Source organism: Plecotus auritus (genome assembly GCF_963455305.1).
Source record: "Plecotus auritus genome assembly, chromosome: 2".
Lineage (NCBI taxonomy): Eukaryota > Metazoa > Chordata > Mammalia > Chiroptera > Vespertilionidae > Plecotus > Plecotus auritus.
The window spans coordinates 34184045-34211920 of NC_137771.1; the positions used below are offsets into that span (position 1 = coordinate 34184045).

General features: G+C 41.3%; 1 protein-coding gene across 3 annotated transcripts in view; it reads right to left on the reverse strand.

Annotated features, from left to right (window-relative positions):
- ZYG11B (zyg-11 family member B, cell cycle regulator) overlaps positions 1-4468 on the reverse strand; it is a 74737-nt gene extending 70269 nt beyond the window's left edge. For 2 of the 3 annotated variants that reach the window (XM_080658026.1, XM_080658025.1), the window contains exon 1: positions 4235-4468. In XM_080658026.1, the coding sequence (XP_080514152.1) occupies positions 4235-4264 (30 nt within the window). In that variant the 5' untranslated portion in view covers positions 4265-4468. Of the gene's footprint in view, positions 1-3633; positions 3751-4234 lie in introns of those variants that run through there. The other variant, XM_080658027.1, reaches the window with a different exon arrangement.
- Between the last annotated feature and the right edge of the window lie 23408 nt (positions 4469-27876).

Below are 27876 nucleotides of genomic sequence, written 5' to 3' on the forward strand. Positions count from 1 at the left end.
TCTGCTGCACGTACGTGAATTAATAAAAATTAGGAGACTGGCTCATAATATTACAGTGGTTCAACTGTTAGAACTTCATCTGAACACTGAACATCACATTAAAATTATTTTTATTCTTATAATGAACTATTGGTTAAAGACAAGAAACATTAGCTACATTGATGATGAAACAAGTAAATGAATGCATTTATCTGATCAGGTTTCTTAAATGGTACTACATTAAGATAGCTCAGTGTTTATTTTTTTAATTGATTTTTAGAGAGAGAGAAAGGGAGAGGGAGAGAGAAACATCGATGTGAGAACAGAACATCAATTAGCTGCCTTCTGCATGCCCCCTACCAGGGATATAGCCCAAAACTCGGCATGTGCCCTGACTAGGAATCGAACCAGCAACCTTTTGGTCCACAGGACAAAGGCCAGCCAACTGAGCAACACTGGCCAGGGCAAGATAGCTTAGTATTTTTTAAGGATTAAAAAAAAAAAAAATGTGGTGATAGTTATATCCAATTAGGATCTTCATTTATTGGATATAAACTATCCATGCTTCCAATGTTTTATTTATGGAGACAGGCTTTCAAGTAGCAGCCTGGAAACATTCCGTTTAGTCTGTCATTTAGAAACAAAACAGAACAATTATAAAAACCTATTGTTTTTAAGTACAAAAATACAAGAATTCCAAATTTAAGGTTAGAAAGTCAGTTATTATTTATTTTGATGCCATAAACATAATTAAGTTCATTCTACATTGTAATATATATTCATTTTAAAATATGACAATGATTTATCTCATATTAATGTGTCATTTGTTAAATAGGAAGAGGAAATTTGTTTTAATGTATTTTGCTCACTGTATTATTAAATAAATTATGCATGTAATTTAAAATAAAATATATTTTACTTAAAATCACTCCTTTCTCATACCACACAAAAAATATTTTTAAAATTAAATAAGTTTGCCCCCTGGCTGGTGTGGCTCAGTTAATTGGGCATCATCCTGGGCACAGAAGAATTGCCGGTTCAATTCCTGGTCAGGGCACATGCCCGAGGGCTTGATCCCCAGTAGGGGACATGCAGGAGGCAGCCAATGTTCTGCTCTCACATCAATGTGTCTTTCTCTTCCTCTCCCTCTCTCTTCCTTTCTAAGAATAATTTTAAAAAATTGAGTAAGTTTGGAAAGTACTGATTCTCTCTACATGACCTAATACATTACCTTTGGGAGACCTATTGTTTGTAAATAAAGGACTTTGGTATAGTAAATTTACTTTGTTTTAATATTCTCATAAATTCCTAAAGGCTGCACACATATGAAAACTGAGGCCCAGTGAGCAGAATTGCAAAACTGTTACTGATTCTGTGTTTCTTGTACAACTCCATAGTAATGGAGTCTCTATGGAAAATTCACTAAAAGTGGTGTGGCTGATCTTCATATTTCATTTCCCTATATTCTCCTCCCTCCAATTTAAATCACCACCACCACAACAAGGCTAGGAAGAAAGCTCACATACTTATTTTTCACCCAGAGGAGTACAATAGCTCTTCCCACTCCAAACCATGTTTCATACTGATTTATAGTGATCATCCCTTCAAATTTCTTAATTATGACATCCCTTCACACATAAAAGAACTTTCAAGGTAACTCGGTCTTACAATGAGGTCAAAATTCCTGAATCTATGATTCAAGGTCCTCCATGATCTGACCCATAGGCTCACCTAGTCTCATCTCCTACTACACCCTCAATCTAGAATCACACATTTCCCAGAATACATCATGCCTACTCTGTCTCAGCTTCGACATTCAAGCTGGTACCTTTGCCAGGAATGATTTTCCTTCCCAAATTCTTACCCAATAAAGCCCCACCTATTAAGACCCAAGTTCAAATGCCCCCTTCTCAACCAAGCCTTCCTCTCTTTCTGATCATGCCTAAAGTCATTCATTCACTCAAGAAATATTTATTGAGCACTTATCAATAAATATTTCTTGAGTGAATGAATGAGGCACTTATGCATGAGGCACTATGTATATGCTAAAGATGCAATGATGAGCCAAATCAACATGGTCTCTACATTCATAAACCTAGTACTTATCTCACTGGGTTGCTATGTGGATTAAATGAAATAAAATATGTAAGTCACTTAAAACAGGGCTTATACAGTCATGCCCAATAAATATTAACTATTAATGTTGCTGCCTAACCATTCTAACTAAAATATTTGCCACATACACACATACATCACTTTATAGCTTACCCTGATTTATTTAAGGCTTTTATTTGATTTTTTTAGAAAGAGAAGGAGAGAGAAGAAACATCAATGAGAGAGAAACATCAATTTGCTGGGTTACTTGTTAGGACTATATCTTGGACTAGTGGTTCACAGACCAGGAACATCAGCATGACATGGGTTACTTGTTAGGAATGCAAATTCTCAGGCTCTATTCCACACTTAATAAATCAAACTCTGGAGATAGCAGCTTGCAAGCTCTCCAGTTAATTTTGATTCATGGTAAGGTTTGATGGCCCCTGTCTTAAGACATCTCTACTACAGTCATGCACTCCATAACAAACAACATTTGGATCAATGATGTACTGCACATACAATGGTATATATATCATATAGCCTAGGTGTGTAGGCTATACCATAAGGTTTGTATAAGTGCACTCTATGATGATCAAACGACAAAATTACCTAACAATGCATTTCTCAGAACATATCCTTATTATATTTAAGTGGGCACTGGGAATTACAGAAAGAAGTAAAGCACAATTGCTGTCTACAATAACTCACATCTCAGTGGGAGAAACAGGTTAACACAATGACAGTGTGATCAGTTGTGAATGTGAAGGCTGTTGTGGAGGCAGACACAGAATGACAATCCAAAAATGCAGAGTCAGTGAGTTAGAAAAAGCTCACAAATTAAATTATTTCATTTATAAACCACTTTCCTAAAAAACAGATGGGAGAAAAAAATAGAAATTAACTAGCCTCCTAGGAGAACATGATTACCAGGACTTAGATTTGACTAGAATGTCTTATTCCTCCCCAAAACCAAAATATAGATTATTGCATATGATGGAGAAATATGTTCATGAATGTATGGTACTGCAAACAATGAGTGACCCAACTCAATGAAAAACCAACTGAAACCTCAACCTATTTTGAAACAGGAAGGAGAAAAATTGCAAATATAAGAGTCTTCCAACTAAATTCAGAGAGGGCAAAACAAATGAAGGCATTAGAAGGTATTAAGGAGAACTGTCACAATCTGACTGCCAATCTGATTTTCAGTCTTTAGAAGCACTGGTCTCTGTCTCCAAGTGAAAACAACCCATTGGTTCTGAGTAATAGTCAAATCTGTAAATATTGGGAAATTTTCCAAACTGTACCTTCACATTAAAAAGCCCTCAAAATAAAAATGCATTCCAAAACATTTTTAGTTATTTCTGTCGAAAGGCTACATATCTCATAAGGTAATATAGAATGCATGCTGGCCTCACACCATCATTCCAAACACACTACCACTTAGGTTTTGCAATGACAGGGTAAGAAGGCTTTGAGGCCCTCTCCGATACCTCCAGTATCGCCCTTCCCCTCTACAAAAAGAAAAGCCAGCGAATTCCCATCTGCCCGCCCTACCTCTCCAGCGAAGCAACTGCCTTCAAATTGTTCCAGCTTAGACCCCTGAAATCCGGAGAAGGAAATGGGGACAGCTGTTAGAGACGGGGGAGAGAGGATAATGGGGAGAGGAAATGTGGATGGTAGAGGACGCAGGGAAGAGATGATACGGAAAGGAGGGGGCGGTGGGGACAAAATGGTGAAAGGGGGTGAGAAGCGAGAGCAAAAAGAGCAGGAACGGAAAATGGGGAGGAAAAGAGGTAAGTAGTCGAGATTCCCCAAAGAGAGATAATTATAGGCAAAATGGTAGAGAAGAAAAGGAAGGTCGGGTTAAAGGACGAGGAGGGGGCGGCAAAGGGGAACGCGAAAGAGGCTGTCACTGAGGGTGATTAAAAACAAAACCACAAAAACCGGTGTCACCTGGGAGGAAAGAGAAAAGGGGGATGTCAGCCCGGCAGGTGGCCGGGAGCACCGGGAAGGAGGAGCGGGCCACCGAGGGGGCGGTAACAAGGAGGTAAGGCAAAGACAGGACGCGGAGGGGGACACCGGAGCGAGGGCAGGGCAGGCCTGCGGGAGCCGGGGTGGCGGGCGACTGCGGTTCAGGCAGGCCTTGCTCCCTCACCATGGCTGTGCCAGTCTGGTCCTCGGACATGCGGCCTCGGTCCTGGGCTCGGCGGCGGGCCGGGCCTGAGCCCGCCCCCAGGTTGAGCCGGCGCGGGGGCTCCAGGAGGCTCCGGCTAGCGGCGGCTAGCGGCGGCTCCAGGCTCGGCCCAGGCCGCGGCCTCCTTCCCTCTGAAGCTGGAGGTGCTGCACCGCGGCGGTGGCGGCGGACCCAGAGCGCAGACTCCGCCCCCGCGAGGCCCCGCCCTCGCACACGAGCCCAAGCTTGGCCCCGCCTCCACTCTCACTGCGCAGACTCGTCCTTGGAGTCTGGACCAGGCATCCCACCTCGGACTTCTCTCCCTACCAGGCCCTTAAAGCAACCACACTCCCTCAAATCCTATTTTCCCGTTAAAAATAAAGAGCTTTAAATATTACGTCATTATGGAGACTACAGCACTCATTCGTTTCAGTCACAGACTCCTGTGCTTCTGGTTCATTGTCATTAATTACCATTGTCCTAATTCTTAGGGATTTCATTTCTTTTAGAAGATTCTTCCAATGCCCTGGCCTCTCAAATGCCTCTCCTTTAGTGATCACGCTTGCCTCAGCCTCTCATTTCCACACTCATACCTTAGATCTTTTCATTACCAGTAATTGTAACCCCTCTAAAATCTCTATTTTAATCATCCAACTATCCCACCGAAAACTCCTTCCTTTCCCGCTCTCTTCCTCTAATACTCAACTCAAAAATTCAACTCCACTAAGACTCGAAACCCATTGATCCTACTAGCTTTTCACTATTCCTCACACTACCCTATGTCCTCACTTCCTTTCTTGAACAGCTTAGATTTTATTGGCCATCATCAAAGGCATTCCCAGATATTAACCTTCATTTCTCCAGTTCTGCTCTTTCCTTGTACTCACCTGACAAAACTCTTAACTCTGAACCTGCATCAAAATGGGGGGGGTGTCAGGTTGGAGAGGTGGTAGTGGAGAAGAATCCAAAACCATACTGACTATACTGATTGGTGTCCCTCTCCCTTCCACTCTCTAAAAATCAATGGGAAAAAATATCTTCGGGTGAGGATTTAAAAAAAAAATCAACCTCCTTTGGCAAACAGAACTTACAACTTTAAGTGAACATTGTTTTCTATAACAAACACTTTAACAAATGTAGTACCCTATAACAATTCATAATTTCAAGATTACAAATTGAGATTCTTTGGAACTATTAAAATAAACATTTAAATATTGGGGAACTCTGGTTCTTTTGATAAACATAGAAACTCAACTTTCTGAAGAAAGATTCAGAGTAAATATAGCTTTAACTTAAATTCAATGATAAATTGTATGTAATTATATATTAGTGTTTCCTCTTGTCTATGTAAACAAAAGTTAATGGTTAATTCAGTGCTCCACCCTCTTAAAAACACTTGTGCCCTTTAAAAAGTCCTGCTATTAAAGCTTCTAGCCTTTGTTTTCTAACTATAATCAAGATTGAATATAAGGTACTCAGGACTTTATAATAATTTATTTCTCCAGAAACTCAATTGTTTACAGAAATTGAAAGATTTACTTATAATTTTAATGATAGCTTATTATTATTATTATTATTATTATTATTATTAAGAGAATATCAATTCCTTTTTGTCCTGGAATGTAAAGCTAGAGGCAAAGAGGGGATGGGAAGCTATAGGAAGATAGAATTCAGTTCAACAGAGGGAAGAGCATTCAAAGAGCAAGAATTATTCTGCATGGGATGGACTACTTATAGGAAACTCCCGGTTACCAGAAAAGTGCAAAAGGGGGGCAATTGACAAAATGTTGGGAATACGATAGGTAAGAGTTCTATAAGGAGTTAAGAAAACAGAATTGATGATTATTCAGATTCCTTCTAATTCTAAAATTCAGTGGTTCAAGAAAGTTAAGTGCAAAAGCAAAGGAATAGAAATTTCAATACAACTCACTTATTTCCAAGGCAGGATTTCCTGCTACTTTTAACATTCAGTGCCCTGAATCTTTAAGGGAGGGGACCATTCTAACAGTCTACTGTATTTTGTAGTTTGTGGGATAATGAAAAAGACTCCCAGTTAAAAATAAACAAGCTCCTCCTTAGCAATTTAATAAGGGGATAGCAAACTTACTGAGTATGGTGAATTTCAGCTGGCTACTCCTGAGCATGAGGTGCTGAGCTCCATTCCAACCATGCATCGGAACCCAAGACTCAGGGCAGAAGTTTCCAATAAGCATCATCTATTAAGAGTTCACCCTGGTTGGTGGGCTGACTACTCTCCATGTAGAGCTAGGCAGTATGAGACGATTTTCTTCAGAGCTAAAAGTAGCAATCTAGATACAAACTTTAGCAATCCCTCACAAAATCACAGCACGCTGTTTTTTAGAAAGCAGTTTACCAGCCAACCTCACATTTAATCTTCACCACAACCCCCTGGGACTGGTAGAAGGGGTTATTTTCCCATTTGATAGATGAGAACACAGGCTTAGAGATACGAGACATCACCAATCAGCTGTGGAAGGGCTAAATCTGACCCCAGAGCTCATTCCACTATCTCACAGCCTTGAAATTTCTCTCTAGGACAGGAAGGACCAGGTGAACAAAAGGTCTTTCTAGTACAAAATTTTCTGCTATAATCCATTATCAACTTATAGTGTCTATCAGAATCAGCTGGAGCACTTGTTAAAGGCGTTTTCTAGGTCCCTCCCCGAGGCTTTCTGATCTATTAAGTCAGGGTTGGGACTCAAGATTTTGCATTACTAGCACATTCCCAGAAGATGCTGATGAGAATAATCTAGGAAGGAACTAGGAGTGCCGCTCTCCTTCTCTCTCCATCCTTCCTAGTGCCCGAAGGCAAATGAAGATGCTTTGAGCAGCAAAACCAGTGTACTGTCTCAGGATGAGACTGAGGAGCACTGTACCAGGAGTCAGAGGGTTGAATTCTAGCCCCTGGCTCTGACACAGGGGAAGTGGGATTTGGTACCTTTAATTAAGGCTGCTTAGACCCTTGAGATACTGAGGCCTTGGGCAAATCTTTCCTATTCCTGGGGCAGTTTGATCATTCGTAAAATGTCCTGAGGGCATGAGTGGTCAGGAGGGTAAACTCCAAGGTCTCTACCAATTCTAATATTCTGGTTCTATATTTATCTAGGTTGAGTCTATTTCACTAGGTACCTATGCCTCCAGAGTAGACAGAAAGTAGCTAATATTTAATACTAGAGGCCCGATGCATGAAATTCGTGCAAGAGTAGGTCTTCTTTCCCCCCACTGCCAGCACCGGCTTCCCTCTGGCACCCGAGACCCAGGCTTCCCTTGCAGCCCCGGCTTCGTCCGGAAGGACGTCCAGTCTAATTAGCATATTACACTTTTATTATTATAGATTAGACACAAGAACTGAGAAATCAGACAGTGCTTGGGAAATCCTCTTCACATGATGGCTCCAAGACCTCATGGTGAAAACTCCTGACTGTGGAATCAGAAATTATGTCTCTAGAGAAGAGAAATGTGGTTTAAAAATCAATTAAGTAAGTGCAGTGATATAAAATGAACCTTCTTAGGTGACTAATCAGGCTGAGGTAGAGCTCTCTAGTAAGATTACATTTTTCCATGCTCTGCTTTTTAATGTGTTACAAGTTTTTCCTTTATTTTCCTGACTTTTAATGTAAATAGAAAAGGTTAACTCCTAAAGCTTGTAAAATGTATTTCAGAGAGTTGCATAAAGTCACAAAACATGTTTATTGTGAGAAAGAGCATTAATTTGAAAAATCTGCCTTATTCACTTAATCTATAAATGACCTCCCTAGTGTTTTCTTTTCCATTTCCTTTCTTTTTTAATTTTTTTATATGTTTGGTGATTTTAACTGATTCTTTAGTGAAAGGAAGGGAGAGGGATAGAGATAGAAACATCAATGAGAGAGAAACATCATCAATTGGCTGCCTCCTGCACACCCCCTTACTGGGAATCCAGCCTGCGACCCTGGCACATATGTGCTGTGACTGGGAATCCAACTGTGACCTCTTGGTTCCTGGCTCAACCACTGAGTCACATAGGCTGGGCTCCATTTCCTTTCTTCATTCCTCAACACATAGTGAAAATTCTGGGGGTAGAAGGCAGTTTGGCAGTTAAATCTTCTTTTCCCCACTGAAGTTACTGGTTTTAGCATAAAGATGGCTTTAGTTATTTCTGATTCAAACATCAAGGTAAAGTGTATTCCATAGAACAAAGAATCAAAGCAGAGCTAGTATAGAGGGCAGGGAGGAGTATGTGTCCATTAGGTGGAGTGTCCCAGTGTCAGGGCCACATTCTCAATCAACTGTTTAAGGTTGGTATCTCTCCCTCCTCATTGCTCTCATCCACTAAACATGTTCATAGACACCTGACCCGGGCTTTACTCTGTTGCAGTAATTATCAAAGTTTAGTCCCCAGTATCATCATCACCTGGAAACTTGGTTATAAATACAAATTCTTGGGTCACAAAGACCAACAAAATCAGAAACTCCAGGTATGGGGCCCAGAAATTTTCCAGCTGATCCTGATCCATACTAAAGTTTGAGAGCTATTGCAATCCTACAACAACTTGGGTGACTTTGATATTTACCTCAGTGACTCATCTAGCTCTCTGGCCTCTCTGCTCCTTGATCGTCTCAATCCTAATGACTCTCCCTTCCATTTCAGGCACCCACTCCCACGTCTCAGTTTTGTCAAACTCAAAATTCATTCATGTCTATAGTCTGAAAACATCCTACACATGCATCACAATCTCTTTACCTTTGTACTCTCTGTGCTTTCCTTGAATGGTGATAAATTCTCTGATGTCTTCAGGTAGACAGGGAGAGGCCAGCCCTATATTCCGGTGAGTCCAAAATTTTTCTCCCAAATCGTTTTCTCAAGCTTCTGATCTACACATCCAATGCCAAAAGCAAACTCCATCTGGATATTCCACTGGTATCTCATAGCAACATGTCCAAAAATTAACTCCCTATCTTTCCCCCAGACTTTCCCCCTTTCTTGTACTCTCTATCTCAGAAGCAGATATGCATAGATGAGCTTTTAAGGGTGACCTGGCAGTCATCCTTTATATCTTCCTCTCCTTCACCCCTTACAACCAAGAAATTACCCATGTTCTACTACTGTTACCTCCTTGAGGTCATCTGTAAGTTATTAACTTATCCTTCAACAGATATTAAGGCTTGCAAGCCTGTCTCTAGATCAGGAATTCTCAATTTTGTCAAACTCAAAATTCATTCATGTCTAGTCTGAAAACATCCTACACATGCATCACAGTGATTTCTCACTTCTTTTCCCTCTTCCTTGATATCCCTATCACTGGTGCCTTTCTTTAAGTGGTTCTCAATCCTGACTTCATATTAGAATCATCTAGGCAGCTTTAAAAATTACACAGCCTTAGCTCACTACCTAAATAATCTAATTTAACCAGAAGGGCTGGGGATCCAGTACAGGAGGTGTTTTTTTTTGTTGTTTTTTTAAAGACTTTTAATTTGGCCCTAGCCGGTTTGGCTCAGTGGATAGAGTGTCGGCCTGCGAATTGAAAGGTCCCAGGTTCGATTTCGGTCAAGGGCACATGCCCAGGTTGTGGGCTTGATCCCCAGTGGGGGACTTGCAAGAGGCAGCCGATCCATGATTCTCTCTCACCATGGATGTTTCTATCTCTCTCTCCCTCTCCCTTCCTCTCTGAAATCAATAAAAATATATTTTTTAAAAAAGACTTTTAATTTGTTAATGGAAGTTTTAGATTCACAGCAAAAATGAGAGGCAAATATCGAGATTTCCAAAATACCTCTTGCTTCCACTCATGCATAGCCTACCCCATTATCAAAATCCCACACCATATGTACTAAAATGTTACATTTATTACAATTGATGAACCTAACTGGCACATCACAATCAATCACCTAGAGTCCATAGTTTACATTAGGGTTCACTCTTGAGGTTATTCATTCAATGGATGTGGACAATGTATGCATCATATTAGTGTCATAGCGAGTAGTTGCCTTTTCCAGATTGTCATATAGTTAGAATCAAGCCTTTAGGTTGGCCTCTTTCACTTGGTAGAAGTGACAAGCATTTAAGTTTCCTGTATGTCTTTTCATGTCTTGATAGTGCATGACTTTCTAGTGCAGAATAATATTCCATTGTCTAGACATACCACAAGAACTGGAGTTTTTCATTTTGAGCACCCTAGATGATTCTAAGGCAAAGGTAATTCTAGACTTTATATTCTGGTACCCTCTAGAAAAATTTGTAGAAACTATGGTCCTCCTCACACATTTTTAATTTGACATCTACTTTTTATTATCACTTTAATAATTGCTTACTGAATGTTCTTGCTTTGCTGTCCTGGGACTCTCCCTTAAAGCCCTTTAGATTTAAGCTATCCCTTTCAAAGGTGCTCCAGACGGTTTACTCTCAGGGCAATACTCTCATAGTAATATTTACGATAGGGGAGACCTCTATCTTTCCTTTAAGGGTGAGAGAAATGTTCCTGTGAAAGAGGAGAAATAAAAGGCACATTATGAGGCAGATTAATTTTAGGAAAGAACACATAAAAGTTCAGGATGAGATCAACCGAAGGACTTACATGCATGCATATAAGAATAACCAACGGATGCAAAACAGTGGGGGGTGAGGGCATGTATGGGAGTGGGGTAGGGGGGCAATGGTAAGATATGTACACATATAATACCTTAATAAAAAATATGTAAAAAAAAAAAAGTTCAGGATGTAGAGATTATTCATGCTTGTGTACCCCCTGTAAAGTCTTCATGAACCTCCAGGGGTGTGAGTTCCCCTGTGTGAAGCATGTTGCTTAGACCATTCTGTATCCTCACTTGTAACTCTGCTACCAGTCTTTTTTTGGGTGGGGGAGGAGATATATCATTCACATGCCATAAAACTCATCCTTTTAAAGTGTATAATCCAGTGGTTTTTTTAGTATATTCACAAAATTGTGCAACCATCACCACTACTTCCAGAGGCCAGTACCCAGTAGGAGTCACTCCCCATTCCTTCCTATCCCAACCCCTGGCCACCACTAATCTATATTCTATCTCTATGGATTTGGCTACTATGAACATTTTATATGAGTGGAATCATATGATTTGTCTTTTTGTGTCTGGATTCTTCCACGATGTTTTAAAGTCTCATCTATGTTGTGGTATGTATCAGGGCTCCATTTCTTTTTATGGCTGAATAATATTCCATTGTATGGATATAGCAAATTTTGTTTATCTATTAATCAGCTGATGGACATTTGGGTTGTTTACACTTTTTGGCTATTTAGAGTAATGCTGCTGTGAACATGCATGTAAGAGGCTTTCTTATATGCATGTTCTCTTGGGTATATACCTAGGAGTAAAATTGTTGGGTCATATGGTAACTCTATATTTAACTTTTTATTTTTTAATCCTCACTTGAGGATATTTTTCCATTGATTTTTAGAGAGTGGGAGGAAGAGTGAGAGACAGAGAGAAACATTGATGTGAGAGAGACACATTTATTGGTTGCTTCCCACATGCTCCGACCAGGGCCGGGAGCCTCCAACCGAGGTATCGAACCCAGGACCCTTCAGTCTGCAGGCCGACGCTCACTGAGCCAAACCAGTTAGGGCTATATTTAACTTTTTGATGAACTGCTAAACTGTTTTACAAAGCAGCTGCACCATTTACATTCCTATCAGCAATGGACTAGTATGAGGGTTCCAGTTCTCTACGTCTTTGCCAACAGTTGTTTTTGTTCATCATTTTTGTTATAGGTATTCCAATGAGTATAAAATGGTACCTTATTGTGGATTTAACTTACATTTCCATAATGACTAATGATGTTGTGCAACTTTTCATGTGTTTGAAAGCTGTTTCCAGTTTTAAACCTTTAACGCAACCCCCTTTTGTTACCAAAATTATCTTTTGATTCCATACTAGAGGCCCGGTGCACAGATTCATGCACTGGGCGGGGGTGGGGGGGGACCCTCAGCCCGGCCTGTGCCCTCTCACAGTCTGGGACCCCTCAGGGGATGTCCACCTGCTGGCTTAGGCCCGATCCCCTAAGCCTGCAGTCAGACATCCCTCTTGCATTCCGGGGCTCTCGCAGTCCAGGACCCCTTGCTCCTTACCATCCACCTGCAATGGAGGCGGGAGAGGCTCCCGCCACCATTGCTGCGCTTGCCAGCCGTGAGTCCGGCTTTTGGCTGAGTGGTGCTCCCGCTGTGGGAGCTCACTGACCACCAGGGGGTAGCTCCTGCATTGAGCGTCTGCCCCCTGGTGGTCAGTGTGCATCATAACAACTGGTTGTTCCACAGTTCAGTCGATTTGCATATTAGGGTTTTATTATATAGTATTAAACCCCTGTTTGGAACTTTTCAGTGGCTCTACATCTTTTACAGACACAGTCAAACCTCTTAATTTGACAACTGAGGCACTTTCCCAACTGGCCTCTGTCTATGCCTTGGGCAACAACACTCTCGTTTCACGTCTCCTAGCTCTGTTCTAGCCATACTAAACTATTCATAGTTCTTGGAATACACAGTGCTATTTGAAGCCCCTATATACTTGCTCATAGCATTCTCTCTGCCAAGAAACCCTTCTTGCTTTCTTCAAATATATCTTCCACTTGCCTTTGATACTAGACTCACATTGTCTCCTCCTTTGGAAGGCCTTTTCTGATCAATCCCTCCACAACTGAGATAGATGTCCCTTATGAGCTTCCCTCCATAGCAGTACTATCCTAGGGTTGTCTCTTTGCTTATCTGGCCAACTAAGCTGTGAGCTCCTTGAGAGCATTGGCTGGATTCAATTCAGCTCTGTCTTCAGGTCCCAGAACATGGCTTGGCTGGAGGAATTAATTTCATGGGATCCTCATATCCCTTGAATGCCCTCTGGCTGAAGTGCTAAGAACTTGTTCCAGTTCCTCAGACGAAGGCAAAGCCAACTTACCTTTAGGGCATCTTAAAATAGCCTGGACTACTCAGACAGAAAACCGTCAAATCACAGGAGTATGTAATAGTTGAAAGATAAGACATTTTAAAAGGGAATACTATAGTACTTGTTAAAAGCATAGACTGGAGCAAGCCAATCTGTCTGGGTTTCACTCCCAGCTCCATACTTACTAGCTGTGTGATCTTGGAAAAGACATTTCTGTGTCTCTGTTTCTTAATCTATAAAATTGCTATGAAAATTGTATTTACCTCATAGAGTTTTAGTGAGGATTAAGTTATTATTATATTTAAAGCTCTTAGAATAGGACTTGGCAGAGTATAAGTGTAATATGAGTATTAACTATTATCACTTATCCTGCAAGCTAGATATTATTATCCCTATTTTACAGATGAGGAAACTGAAGTATAGAGAGAGGAGTGACTTGCTCCAGGTTATAAATTAACTTGACTCCCAGGTTTGGTAACTGACCCAGATCTCATATTTTGTGTGCAAATTTTTTCCTTTGCCTTTAACCCTTCTGCTACTCTCTGTCAGAGTGGGATGGGAGAAAGGAAGATGTGGCAGCTAGTTTGGAACAGTCACCCCAATCAGACTATTAAGGCCTTGTCCCCAGGATACCCTTCCTTAGAGGGTCATTCGTCCATGTACTACAAATGATGCATCTGCCATGAGCTCTGTGTGTGTGTGTGTGTGTGTGTGTGTGTGTGTGTGTGTGTGTGAATGTGTGTAAATTCCACTTTTCCAGGCATCCTTGCCTGTCATTTACTATTCATTGTCCTATCCCTTTCCAAAGGCATATGCATGTAAATAATTTATTCCTCAACAAATATTAAATGAGGCTTTGCAAAGCCCTTTTAATTTTTAAATTACAGTTTCCATTCAATATTATTTTGTATTAATTTCAGGTGTAACAAAGCCCTTCTTAAACCTGGAATTCTATGGGTGGCAAATTCTCTGACTAATGGTAATAACTCTTCTACTATGCATTCTTTCCACTGAACCATGTGCCTCTCCTCTGTGTTAGGCCATATGCTAGACACTGAGGATACAGAAATAAATAAGACACAGTCTTTGCCCTCAAGGCGCTCAAGTCTTGTGGGTGAAAAGGATAGACAACAGCAAAACAATGTGATCAGTACTTCTATAAAAAGAAGCAGGCACCTACCAGAGCACAAAGGAGGCATCCAGCCCAGTGGAGCGGTCTGAGAGGGTTTTCTAGAAGAGGTCCTACTTGACTTGAGCTTGAAAGGTAAATAAAAATGTTCTAAATTAAGAGGGGAGGAAAGAGTATTCTAGGTATAAGGAACAATAGGTGTTAAGTCACTGGAGCATGAAACCAGATGATGTATTTTGGCTCTACGAATAGTTTGGGATGAGATACAAAGAGTATGCATAGAAGGGAAGAGACAGCTGGAGAGGCAGGCTGGGGCAGTAAATTACAGCAGGGCAAAGGTAAGGAGCTTATACTTCATCTTGAACACTATGTGACATTTGGTCACAACTCTTTTCCTACACCACTGCTTCTTACTGACAGTCATCATTGGGTTACATTTATTTTTTTCCCCAATTTTTTTATTGATTAAGGTATTACATGTGTCCATATTCCCATATTGCCCCCCCCACCCCACTCCCATACATGCCCTCACCCTCCAGTGTCTTGTGTCCATTGGTTATCCTTATATGCATGTATACAAGTCCTTCGGTTGACCTCTTACCTCCCCACCCCCAGCCTTCCCGCTGTAATTTGACAGTCTGTTCCATGCTTCACTGCCTCTGTATCTATCTTTTTGTTCATCAGGTTATAATGTTCTTTATTATCCATAAATGAGTGAGATTATGTGGTATTTTTCTTTCACTGACTGGCTTATTTCACTTAGCATAATGCTCTCCAGTTCCATCCATGCTGCTGCAAATGGTAAGAATTCCTTCGTTTTTAAAGCAGTGTAGTATTCCATTGTGTAGATGTACATTTAGAAGCCCAGATTAATTTACCCTTTCATTGATTCACTCATCAACGTGTACTGAGCACCCACTTGTATCAGTTCTTATGTAGGGTCAGGAAGCCTCAGGATAACAATTAGAAATCTTGTGAGCTTTTTTTAGAAGGCACTAAATCTCAGCCCAGACCTGAGATGATGTACCATGAAATCTAATATCTTCTTTTTTTTTTTAAATATATTTTTATTGATTTTTTACAGAGAGGAAGGAAGAGTGATAGTCAGAAACATCGATGAGAGAGAAACATCGATCAGCTGCCTCCTGCACATCTCCCACTGGGGATGTGCCCGCAACCAAGTTACATGCCCTTGACCGGAATCGAACCTGGGACCTTTCAGTCCGCAGGCTGACGCTCTATCCACTGAGCCAAACCGGTTTTGGCTCTAATATCTTCTTTACCCTTGGTCTTGCAACCTGTTGGGTACCAGACCTACTCCAAGGGACCAGCTTGGAATGGGTCTGCCTTAGACCAGTCTGTAGTGTGGGGGTTCTTGACTTTGTGTAGGAAAGATTTCATAACCTGAGTCCAGGTGACTTTGAGAGTATGTTTATTAAAACTGGGGACAGTGAAACAAAGGAGGGACTTAGGGTAGAAGAAACAACAGGAGAGAGCTTAGGCGGTGCTCTGCTTTTGTTCTCTGGAAATGTTCTAGGAAAGAAATGAGCCACGGTGGGGCTGCTGTCAGCTCACTGGGAAGTCAGAGAAAAGGGGGCCTTGGAGACAGGATCAGGGATTGAGTCCTGATCGAGCTACCACTGCCCACCGCTCCCCTGGTTGCAAGTCTCATGGGGACCCTTGGAGTTCAGGAAGAAATAAAAAGTTCATGCCTGGGAAAGGGCATGCTCGAGAGTGAGCTTGCACTGAGTCTTTGTCCTAAGGGCTCTTTATCCACCCCCCTTATTTTTTTTCTACAGGGGAGAATCTTAGGGAAGGGTTTCAATAGAATATTTATCAGCTTTCCAGGTACATTTTTAATATGCTGATGTATCAAAATTCATGTATAGGGGAGTTTGGGATTATTCTTTGGTCTGTTTTACTTTTATTTATGTCTGTCCGGCTTTAATCGTTTTTTTCTTATTCGTTCCCCATACTTCATCTGTCCTTGGGTTTAGCTGGCACAAATGGCATTAATTGGGTCTATTTCCCTGACCAGGGTGATTTAAGCTATGTATTCTCTAGTTAGGGAGGAGAGGTATAAACCATTTGCTTCCAAGCGCCCTTGGTTGGGGAAGATAAGGTCTTTCGATTCACAAGCTGGCTGCACGTTGCCCAAACTATTTAGCCTTGTTTAATTTTCTTGTCTCAGTCTCCCTATGCCACTTGCCCAGGAATTTTCCTCGCTTCTTACTTTCCCACCACAGGGTCAGTTGTACTTCCCTGAGCATGCTGCAGTGAACCCGGTAGGGAGCACATTATGGGAATGGCTACAGTTGCAACAGCTAAAACAGTCAGCCTGGGCAGTGAATGAGTGCCTACTGTTATCAGACACAGGGAGAGAACATCAAGTCCCTGCTCTCTGGGAGTTCACAGTCTCAAAATGCAGAACGTTAAACCCGGAAGACACCTTAAAAATCATTCGTCAAATGGGATAAACTGAGCTCTGACAAAGTGCCTGGCTCTGTGTGGGGACCTGAGTTCTGGTTTTTACCCTTAAGGAGCTCACCATCTGGTAAAACAGGCATTGTAAAAACAGGTAATGGCCACAGAGGTGGAGGAGACCTCCGCTGGCTAACCTAAGCCCACTGTCAACCAGTAACGGTTAGAAAGGGTTCCTAAACAAGGACTGGGGGTATCATGTCTGAGCTGGTATCAAGGGTGTCATAGTCTGAGCTGAGGCTGAAGAAAAGTGGGAAGGACAGCCCACAGAGAGAAAACGGCCTGAGGCGTTCAGAGAAGAAGAGAGGGTCAGAGTGATCGGCCTGTTTCATAGGTGGAGGGGGTATCAAGTGCAGTGGTATGTCGGGGCCAGATGAGCTAAGGGGTAAGCAGGGGTCAATGCTGAGCTGAGCTAAGAAGGATGTAGGCAATGTGGAGCCACTGGTTTACAACATGGGTGTGACACCCTTGGATCTGCCTTTTGGAAGAACAAGTCCCTTTCATTGCTGAGCTCCAGTGTACTCATCGGTAAAACGAGGGAGTTGAAGATATCTTCAGAACCTTTTCAGTACATGTGTCCTATGAGTCTGACTTAAAGCAACGCTTCTTAGACTTTATTGTGCATCCAAATTCCCCGAGGATCTTGTTAAAATGTAGATTCTGGTTTAGTAGGTCTGGGTAGGGTCCAAGAGTCTGCATTTCTACCAAGATCTCAAATGATGCCGATGCTGCAGATCACACTTTCAGTAGCAAGGATTTAGAGTCATTTCTAACCAGTAAATTCTGTAAGCTGTAGATTAGCTGATTAGAAATGGTATCTTAATTTTTACAGTGTTTAAAGATTTACAAAGAAGTCTACCTACCTGGTCTCCTTTTACTACTTTCAGTGATTCTTCCTGAGAAGTAAGATAAAACTTAGGTATTAAAGTTGGTCTGTCTCCTTCCACCATCATGGTGGGCTAGAGATTATAGTCCAATTTTACAGATTAGGAGACTGAGGCTCTGAAAAGAAAACAGACTTAGCCAAGGCCTAATACTATAGAAGTAGCAGAAAAGGAATTAGAATTGAAGTTTCCTGACCCCTATTCCACTGCTATTTCCAACAAATTTCTATACTGCTTCAGGCATCCATTCATTCACTCAACACAGATTTATCATGCACCAACTACATTTCAGACCTGTCACAACATATGATGTAAAGAACGTTACTTTTCAATAACTGGAAAGAGTGAAATATACAAATGTAAAGCGAGAGGAAGGCTTATTGGAGAGTGTAGCCTATTGTTGAGATATCAACTCTAAAGATGGATTGTAAAGGAAACCCAGTCAGTATTTATCTGTAACTTTTGTACATACTTTCATCAAATATTTACTAAACCTTAATCTGCACCAGGCCCTATGTTAGATTTGGATGACATAGGCATGAGTCAGACAATTCTCAGAGAGCTCATGGCTTAATTTAATATGACATTTACTGTTTAGAAGTCCTTTCCCCATCATGAATAATAGCTGCCATTTGCTGAGTGTTCAATATGTGCCAGTGTTGCACTAAGCTTTATATGTCATTATCATAATTGTTTTAATTAATTCTCAAAAATATCATTAGAACAAATACTAATTGAGGGCAAGGATTTTTGTCTGTTTTGTTCACTGATGTATCCCTAGAACTTAGAATTGTTGAATGAGTGAATAAATAATTGATATGTAGATACAACTATTACCTCCATTTCACAAATGAGTAAACTAAGGAGCAGGTCAGTAAAATGCTTTGCCTGAGACTTCCCAAATAGTAAAAGGCAGAACTAAGACACTTTTAAAAGAACCCAGAATTGTCTGACTCCAAACCCAATGGCTTTACCCATCGTATACCAGTGATTCTCAAAGGTTAGCATGTGTCTGAAATGCCTGAAGTTTATTTAAACCCAGGTTGCTGGATCCCAGAGTTTCAATTTGTAAGTTTGGGGTGGGGCCAGAGAATAGTTATTTCTAACAAATTCCCAGATGACTCTGATGCTGCTGGTCCAGGGACCATACTTTGAAAACTATTGCTCTAGAGTTCAGTGGTTGGCAAACTGCGGCTCGCGAGCCACATATGGCTCTTTGGCCCCTTGAGTGTGGCTCTTCCACAAAATACCATGGCCTGGGCGAGTCTATTTTGAAGATGTGGCCTTAGAACAAGTTTAAGTTTAAAAAATTTGGCTCTCAAAAGAAATTTCAATTGTACTGTTGTTATTTGGCTCTGTTGACTAATGAGTTTGCCCACCACTGGTCTAGACCAAACTGCCTCCCAATTTCTCATTTATTCCAATAAGGTGTTAGTAAATAGAAATTAATATCCCATGGCAGATGAGGACAATAAGGTTAGAAAAGTAACACAATTTGTCCAAGTTCCTACAGCAAGTATGGGGTTCTAAGGTTAGTGTGATTCCAAAGTCTTTATTATTCTTGATAAACCTTGCTGCCTCAGCTAATGATACATGGGCAAGGGACACAGAAGAAACCAGAGACAAAAAGGAGGGAGGGTATTTGTCAGGAGGAGTTGAAGATAAAGTTGGAAAGGTTACCACCCAACTTGCTGCGCTGAAGGAAGAGTCTGTGGCTTCCGTGGCTCTCTCATTAACTTTCTGGGTGCCCTGGGTCAAGCCTCTTTCTTCCCTCTGGACCCCAGTTCTCTTCTCTATAAAGCAGGGGCCTTTCCAGCTTGCAGAACAACCTGGGTGCCTCAAAGACAGGCAAGGAATTAGAGGTTACATTGAATCCTGTTTCTCATTGCTTTGCGCTGGCTGAAAGCCATGCGGGTCATGTGGGGACTATGCAATGTGCAATCATGCTGCTGAAACGCGCGTCTGAGCAGAGCTGGCACCTGTCAGTGACTTTCCCTGTTTCCGGTGGAAAGGGTGCAGGGAGGAAGGGCTGGCCACAGCCAGAAGGACAGGGCGCCTCCATGACTAACCCACCCAATGCGGAGGTTTCTCAGGGGACCTGAAGAGGGCAAAGAACTGGTGCCTCCACCGCAACCCTGAGAAAGCCTAATGATCCACCACCGTGCAGCTGCACCAATCCCAGGTCCTTAAAGTGACATCACAGCAAACGTGATTGGTCTGGTCTTTCCCCACTGGGCGGATCCTGTCAGCTCACGGATCCCTAACCTTTCAGGAGGCTTGCTGGGCTGTGTGACCTTGAAGAAATCACTTTACTTCTCAGAACCTCGTTTATAAAATGGAGATATTAATATCTGAAATGACTCACAAGACCTTGAACGTTATGTAATTAAAAACACTTTTATTATTTGTCAGCTTACAAAAGTAATATATGATTATTATAAAAATAAAAATGGAATAGAGACACTGCAAGTCCCCTATACACTATTCCCTCTCTCCATCCCAAGCCATAGTTACTATTAACAGTTCAGTGTATTTTCCCCCTGTTTTTTTTTTTTTAATATATATGTTTTTATTATTGATTTTGGAGAGGAAAGGAGAGGGAGAGATAGAAACATCCATAAGAGAGAAACATGGATCGGTTGCCTCCTACACGCCCCCTATTGCGGATTGAGCCCGCAACCCGGGCATGTGCCTTGACAGGGAATCGAACCTGTGACCTCCTGGTTCATAGGTCGATGCTCAACCACTGAGCCACGTTGGCCGGGCTTCCCCCTGGTTTTTTTCTATGATTATATAAAAGGTTACTTTTTAAACAAAATTAAGTTATTCTATATAACTTTTTTTCACTTAACAATACATTTGAACATCTTAAAAAATAAGTTAATATATTTTATTAGTGTATTTATTTTAATTAATTAACTAGTTAGTTTAACCCGAGGACATGCTTAGAGAGAAGGAGGGAGAGACAGAGAGAGAAACATTGATGTGTGAGAAACATGGATCGGTTGCCTTCAGGAATGGAACTGACAAGCCTTTGGTGTACGGGACAATGCTTTCAAAGTTGACATGAATAGACTTAATTCATTCCTTTTAATGTCTACATTGTATCAAATCCCCTATTCTTGGACATTTGTCATTTCCATTATCATATCAGCAGCAGCAGCAACAACAACAAAAAAACTGCAGCAAATATTTATTTGTGTAAGAATTTCTGTAGGATACATTCTTGGAAGTTGACTTTCTGGACCAAAAATGTAAGCACATTTTAATAACATCAAAAGCAAAGGCAACAAAACATGGGACTACATCAAACTAAAAAGCATCTGCGGAGTAAAGGAAACAATCAATAGCATGAAGAGGCAACGGATGGAATGGAACATATGGCAACCAGATATCTGATAAGGGGTTAATCTCCAGTGTATGTGCAGAATTCCTACAACTCAAAAGCAAAAAACTAATAAACTAGTTTAAAATGAGCTAGGAACTTGAGTGCACATTTCTCCAAAGATGTACAAATGGCCAATGGATATATGAAAAGATGCTCAAAGTTGCCCGGCCAGTGTGGTTCAGTGGTTGTGTTAACATATGAACCAGGAGGTCAAGGTTTAATTCCCAGTTAAGGCACGTGCCCTCGTTTCAGGCTCGATCCCCATAGGGGGTGTGCAGGAGGCAGCTGATCAATGATTCTCTCTTATCATTGATGTTTCTATCTCTCTCTCCCTTCCTCTCTGAAAACAATTTTTTAAAAGATGCTTAAAGTCACTAATCATCAGGAAAATGCAAATCAGAACCACAATGACATGCCTATAATGATGGCTATTATAAAAAAATCAAGAGACAGCCCTGACTGGGTGGTTCAGTTTTTTGGTGCATCATCCTGTACACCAAAAAAGTGTGGTTCGATTCCTGGTCAAGGCACATACCTAGGTTGTGGGTTTTATCTTAGTCTGGGCATGTGTGGGAGGCAACTGATGGATGTTTCTCTCTCACATCAGTGTTTCTCTCTCTCTCTCTCTCCTCTCCTCTCCTCTCTCTTAAAAATCAATAAAATAAAGTAAAAACATATCCTCAGGTGAGGATTAAATAAAGAAAAAGACAAGTTGAGGCTATGGAGAAATTGGATCCTTGCACACTTTGGACAGAAATGCAAAATGGTGCCGCTACTCTGGAAAACAGTATGGAGGTTCTTCCAAAAATTTAAAATAGAATTACAATATGATCCAGCAATCCCACTTCTAGGCATTTATTCAAAAGAATTGAAACCAGCATCGTGAAGAGATATTAGCATCCCCATGTTCATTATTCCCAGTAATCGAGATGTGGAACAACCTAAATGTCCATTGACAGGTGAATGGATAAAGAAAAGGTGGTACATGCATACATTAGAATACTATTCAGCCTCAAAAAAGAAGGAAATTCTGCAGTATGCTACAACATGGATGAACCTTGAGGACATTATGCTAAGTGAAATGATCCAGTCACAGAAAGACAAATATTGCGTAATTCCAGTTATATGAGGTATCTAAAATAGTCAAATTCATAGACTCAAAGAGTGAAATGGTGGTTGCAGGGGCTGAGGGGGAAGAGGAAATGGGGAATTACTAATCAAGGGCACAAGTTTCAGTAGATCAAGATGAGTAAACTCAAGAAATCTGCTGTATAATACTGTACATTATATCTATATTCAACAATAATTTATTGTACACTTAAAATCTGCTAACAGGACAGATACATTGTGTTCTTACAAAAATAAAATAAAATTCAAACAAACAAAATACAAAGTGGCTACTGCATTTTGCATTCCAACAAGAAATGTATAAGGGTTCCAGGTTTTTTTTTCTGTTTTTTTTTTACATCCTCATCAATACTTGGTATTGCTTATCTTGTTGATTACAGCCATTCTAGTAGTTGTGTAGTGGTATCTCATTGTGGAAATTTATTTGCATTTTCCCATGCTGGCCATATTTTAAAAAATTTATTATTTGTTTTTTGTTTTAGAGAGAGGGAAGAGGGGGAGGGGAAGAGAGAGAGAGAAGAGAAGAGAAGAGAAGAGAAGAGAAGAGAAGAGAAGAGAAGAGAAGAGAAGAGAAGAGAAGGGAAGGGAAGAGAAGGGAAGAGAAGGGAAGGGAAGAGAAATATCAATGTGAAAGAGAAACATCAATAGGTTGCTTCCCCCAGCACTGGGGATCAAACCGGAAACCTGCGTATGTTCCATGACCGGGAATTGAACCTGCCATATACAGGCGGACTCTCCAATTAACCGAGCCCACTGTGTGTATTTTTGTGTGCTTGTAGCCTAGTCATATGTCTCTTTGGTAAAATGTCTACTCAAATATTTTGCCCATTTAAAAAATATTATCTTTTTATTTTGAGTTGTAGGAGTTCTCTATATATTCTGTATACAAACCTACTGTGGGGTAGATGATTTGCAAATATTTTCTCCCTCCCCCACAAAAATATATAAGCCCATTTGAAATGTTGATAAATATTACCAAATTGCTCTCCAAAGAGGAAGCATCAATATATATTCCCACCGGGGGTTGGGGGCATGCGTGGGGAGGGGTTTGGGATGGGAATGGGGGGATGAGGACAAATATGTGATACCTTAATCAATAAAGAAATTAATTAAAACAAAAACAAAAACAAATATATATATATTCCCACCAACAGTGTATGGGAATGCTGGTTCCACAGCATCCTCACAAACATGGGATGCCAATCTTTGTTAATCAAAGAAATGAAAAATGGTATCACAGTGTTTCTAATTTGCCTTCCTTTTATCACCAGGGGGAGCATCTCATCATGTTTATTTACTGGTACTTTTCCTCTTCTAAAGAAAGGCGTGTTTTGTTGAAACCTTGAATTTTTCAATTTTGCATCCCTTAATCCCTAATCATTATTAAGCATCCAGGGAGTGTGTCTTTTTTTAAAATATATTTTATTGATTTTTTTACAGAGAGGAAGGGAGAGGGACAGAGAGCTAGAAACATCGATCAGCTGCCTCCTGCACACCCCCCACTGGGGACGTGCCCAAAACCAGGGTACTCGCCCTTGACTGGGATTGAACCCGGGACCCTTCAGTCCGCAAGCCAACGCTCTATCCACTGAGCCAAACCGGTTAGTCAGGGAGTGTTTGTTGAATGAACAAAGAGTAATGCTGTGCAGAATAAATGAGATAATAAATTGAAACTACTAAAGTATTATTTAGTGATCCATTAATATCAATTTAATCTATGTCTGGAGTCGGGAGGCGAGTGCTCTAATGCTCTTGATTTCTTCCCCTTCACGATCCGGGATGATTGCTGTGAACTCTAAGATTCCAAGAGACCTGGTTTCTCTGGGTCTTCTCACTGTGTTTTGGGTAAGTCACTCGATTTCTTTGACCCTCCATTTCTCTGCAACAGTCTGAACAGTGTGTACAGATTGCATCATGCTTATCGAAAAGGGCTAAAAGCATGAGATTAATTTACAATAAGCATATATTCATGTATTATTTGAATAAAAAATAACTGTCAATATGTTCTCTGTATCTATTTTTCCGTTCTGCTTGTTTGTTTATTTTGTTTTTTGGATTCCAGAAATAAATGAAATCATCTGGCCACAAAAACAGTAAATGTGAAAATTTATAAGAATAGGGAGAATAAAACTACAGAGATAAGAACAGGACTAGTAAAGGAAGCTGGCTGCCTTTGTAATGACCTTAAATTTCTTTTTAAAATATGTGATTTCATACTTGGCCCAGCCTCTCTTCCATCTTTTTTCCCAACTCTCTATTGCCCTCTACTGCTCAGGTGTTCTCATTTCAATTAAGCAAATAGGATTAAGGGAAAGTACTATTTATGGCCTGTCCCTGACCTTAGTTATCTATATCACCCTCGCCACACCTTGCTCTATTCTTGGCCTTGCGACCAGCACAAGGGACATAGAGCTCACAGTCTAGTGGGGGACACAGACTTTTAAGGCATCATATAGCTATTATGAGCATGACAAGAAATATTTCTGGAACAGAAACGACTCTGAGCCAGGCACTCTGCTAAGCACATTGCATACATGAACTTGTAGTCCTACTGACAGCCATACAAGGGATCTGCATTTATAGAAAAGGAATCAGGGTCACAAATGTGATTGGTTCAAGGTCACAATGGATTCTGACTAAGATCTGTCTGCCCTCGGAAGCCAGTCCTTTCCAGTACATTACAACAGAATAAACCAAATGGTGTGAAACACTGAGTGGGAACATCAAACCTATTTTAGAGAGGAGAGAATCTCTGATTTGGGCAGAGAAGGGTGGTCCACACATGAAGAGCAGCAGTAAACAGGGCACAAAGTTGGGACCTATTCAGAGAATAGAAGATTGGGTGGGGTGTGGGGGAACAGAGGCAGGTGATGAGGCTAGAATCAGATTGTACATGACCTTAAAGGCCAGGCTAAGGAAGGTGAGCTCAAAACCCAAAGTCAGCCTTCCCTACCTGGGGCATGTATACTGAGGGATCTCCCAATGTGATCAGGGTTTGAGAAACCACAGGTAAATGTGGCATATCACCTGGAATTTCAATTTTACTCAAAGGCTTGAAGAAAAGGCAATCTTGTCCTCTTTTTATAAAAGATGTATTGTGGAATTGGATGTAAAATAATATGAATTTTAAAATAAAACTGGGATTTGAAAGACATTTCGCAGTTGCAGTAAGTTGCTTCCCATTGAGGAAGTGTTTGGAAGTTGTACACTCTTTGATGCCATTAGGAGTAGGCTAATAGGGGAGTTATTGGGGAAGCATTGCTATAGGACAGGAAACCATGAATTGAACTCCACTGAGGGCTTTAGTCTAGGGCTGGCTGGGACACAAAAAGATGAACAGGAACTGACTGTCTTTGGAGAGCTTTCAGTCTAGGCTTTATGAAGCCGATGATTCTGAGCAGAACAAATAAAAAATAGTTCCTTTCCTCTTCCCCATCTCCTTGACACATTCCTCTTGTAACTCATCCATTCTTTTACTTAAAAAATATTTACTCTAGAGAAACCAAGATGGCGGCATAGGTAAGCACCTAAACTGCTGCCTCGCACAACAATTTCAAAACTACAACTAAAAGACAGAACGGACACCATCCAGAACCACAGGAAAGCTGGCTGAGTGGAAATTCTACAACTAGAAAGAAAGAGAAAAGCTCACAGAGAATTGGAGGTACGGCAAAGGGTCTTTGTGTGCGCAGAGAGGAAGGGCGGCCGAGAGCCTGGCTGACTTTCTCTGGCAGAAGGGGGAAGGAAGCCCCCGACCGCACTGAACCCCAGTTCTGACTGCACTGAACCCCAGTCCCGGGCGAAACCCCGTGGACCCAGGCTCATACAGGGGGAGTCTGGACTGTCAGGTAGAGAGAAAGGCACCCGGAGACTCGGAGACCTGGGGGAGACCCAGGGGAGCCCCGGAGGGCAGGGGTCTGGAGGCGCGCACGCCAGTGTGCACAAAGGCTGCGGAGGTTGCCACAGGCTTTCCCTAGCAGAAGGGAGTCGGAAGCTCCTGACTGCACTGAACCCCAGTTCTGACTGCACTGAACCCCAGTTCCAGGCGAGCCCCTGGGGACCCGCGCTCTTATGGGGGGGAATCTGGACTCTCGGGCAGAGACTCGGGAGCCGGGGAAGGCAGAGGTCTGGAGGTGTGCGCGCACAAGGGCAAGGCTGACTGGAAGCCAAGACTGTCTGCTCCGCCCTGAGACTCCACCCCATCCAAGCTGAGCACAGAGGCTATTGCAGTTTGGCAAGTCTAATCCTATAAGGCTGTCTCCAGCACCGAACTTCTCCCAGCGTAGACACAGCTGATCCTTACAGCCAACTGGCCTGGAGGTCAATTCCTCCCAGTGATACCAACAACAATCAAGACTTAACTACAACAAGGCTGTACACACAGTCCACAAAGGGGTGCACCAAGAGTGTCCATCTCAGCTTAACTGGGGAGGCCGACCCACTGGGCCATATAGGAAACCTAGCACACAAATCTACCTTACCAACTCAGGGAAGCAGTGAAAATGCAGCGTCAAAGAAACAGATCACAAACGAAAGAAATGGAGGAAAACAAACGACTGGATATAGAATTCAAAACCACGGTTATAAGGCTTTTCAAGAATATCCTAGAAAAGGCTGATAAATATAACGAGACCCTCGAAGATATGAAAAAGGACCAACTAGAAATTAAACATACACTGACTGAAATAAAAAATATTATACAGAGACCCAACAACAGACTAGAGAAACACAAGAATCAAGTCAAAGAATTGAAATACAAAGAACCAAAAAACACTCAACCTAAAAAGCAAAAAGAAAATAAAATCCAAAAAGTTGAAGATAGTGTAAGAAGCCTCTGGGACAACTTCAAGTGTACCAACATCAGAATTATGGGGGTGCCAGAAGAAAAGAGAGAGCAAGATACTGAAAACCTATTTGAAGAAATAATGACTGAAAACTTCCCCCACCTGGTGAAAGAAATAGACTTACAAGTCCAGGAAGCGCACAGAACCCCAAACAAAAGGAATCCAAAGAGGACCACACCAAGACACATCATAATTAAAATGCCAAGAGCAAAAGACAAAGAGAGAATATTAAAAGCAGCAAGAGAAAAACAGTTAATTACCTACAAGGGAGCACCCATACGACTGTCAGCTGATTTCTCAACAGAAACTTTGCAGGCCAGACGGGAGTGGCAAGAAATTTTCAAAGTGATGAATAGCAAGAACCTACAACCAAGATTACTCTACCCAGCAAAGCTATCATTCAGAATTGAAGGGCAGATAAAGAGCTTCACAGATAAGAAAAAGCTAAAGGAGTTCATCACCACCAAACCAGTATTATATGAAATGCTGAAAGGTATTCTTAAAGAAGAGGAAGAAGAAAAAAGTAAAGATAAAAATTATGAACAACAAATACATATCTATCAACAAGTGAACCTAAAAATCAAGTGAATTAAAAACCTGAGGAACAGAATAATCTGGTGAATATAATAGAATCAGGGGCATAGAAAGGGAGTGGACTGATAATTCTCAGGGGGAGAGGGGTATGGGGGGTTCATGAAGAGACTGGACAAAAATCATACACCTATGGATGAGGACAGTGGGGGGGAGGTAAGGGCAGAAGGTGGGGTGGGAACCGGGTGGAGGGGAGCTATGGGGGGGAAAAGGAGAAACAATTGTAATAATCGAATAAAGATTTATTTAAAAATAAAATAAAATGT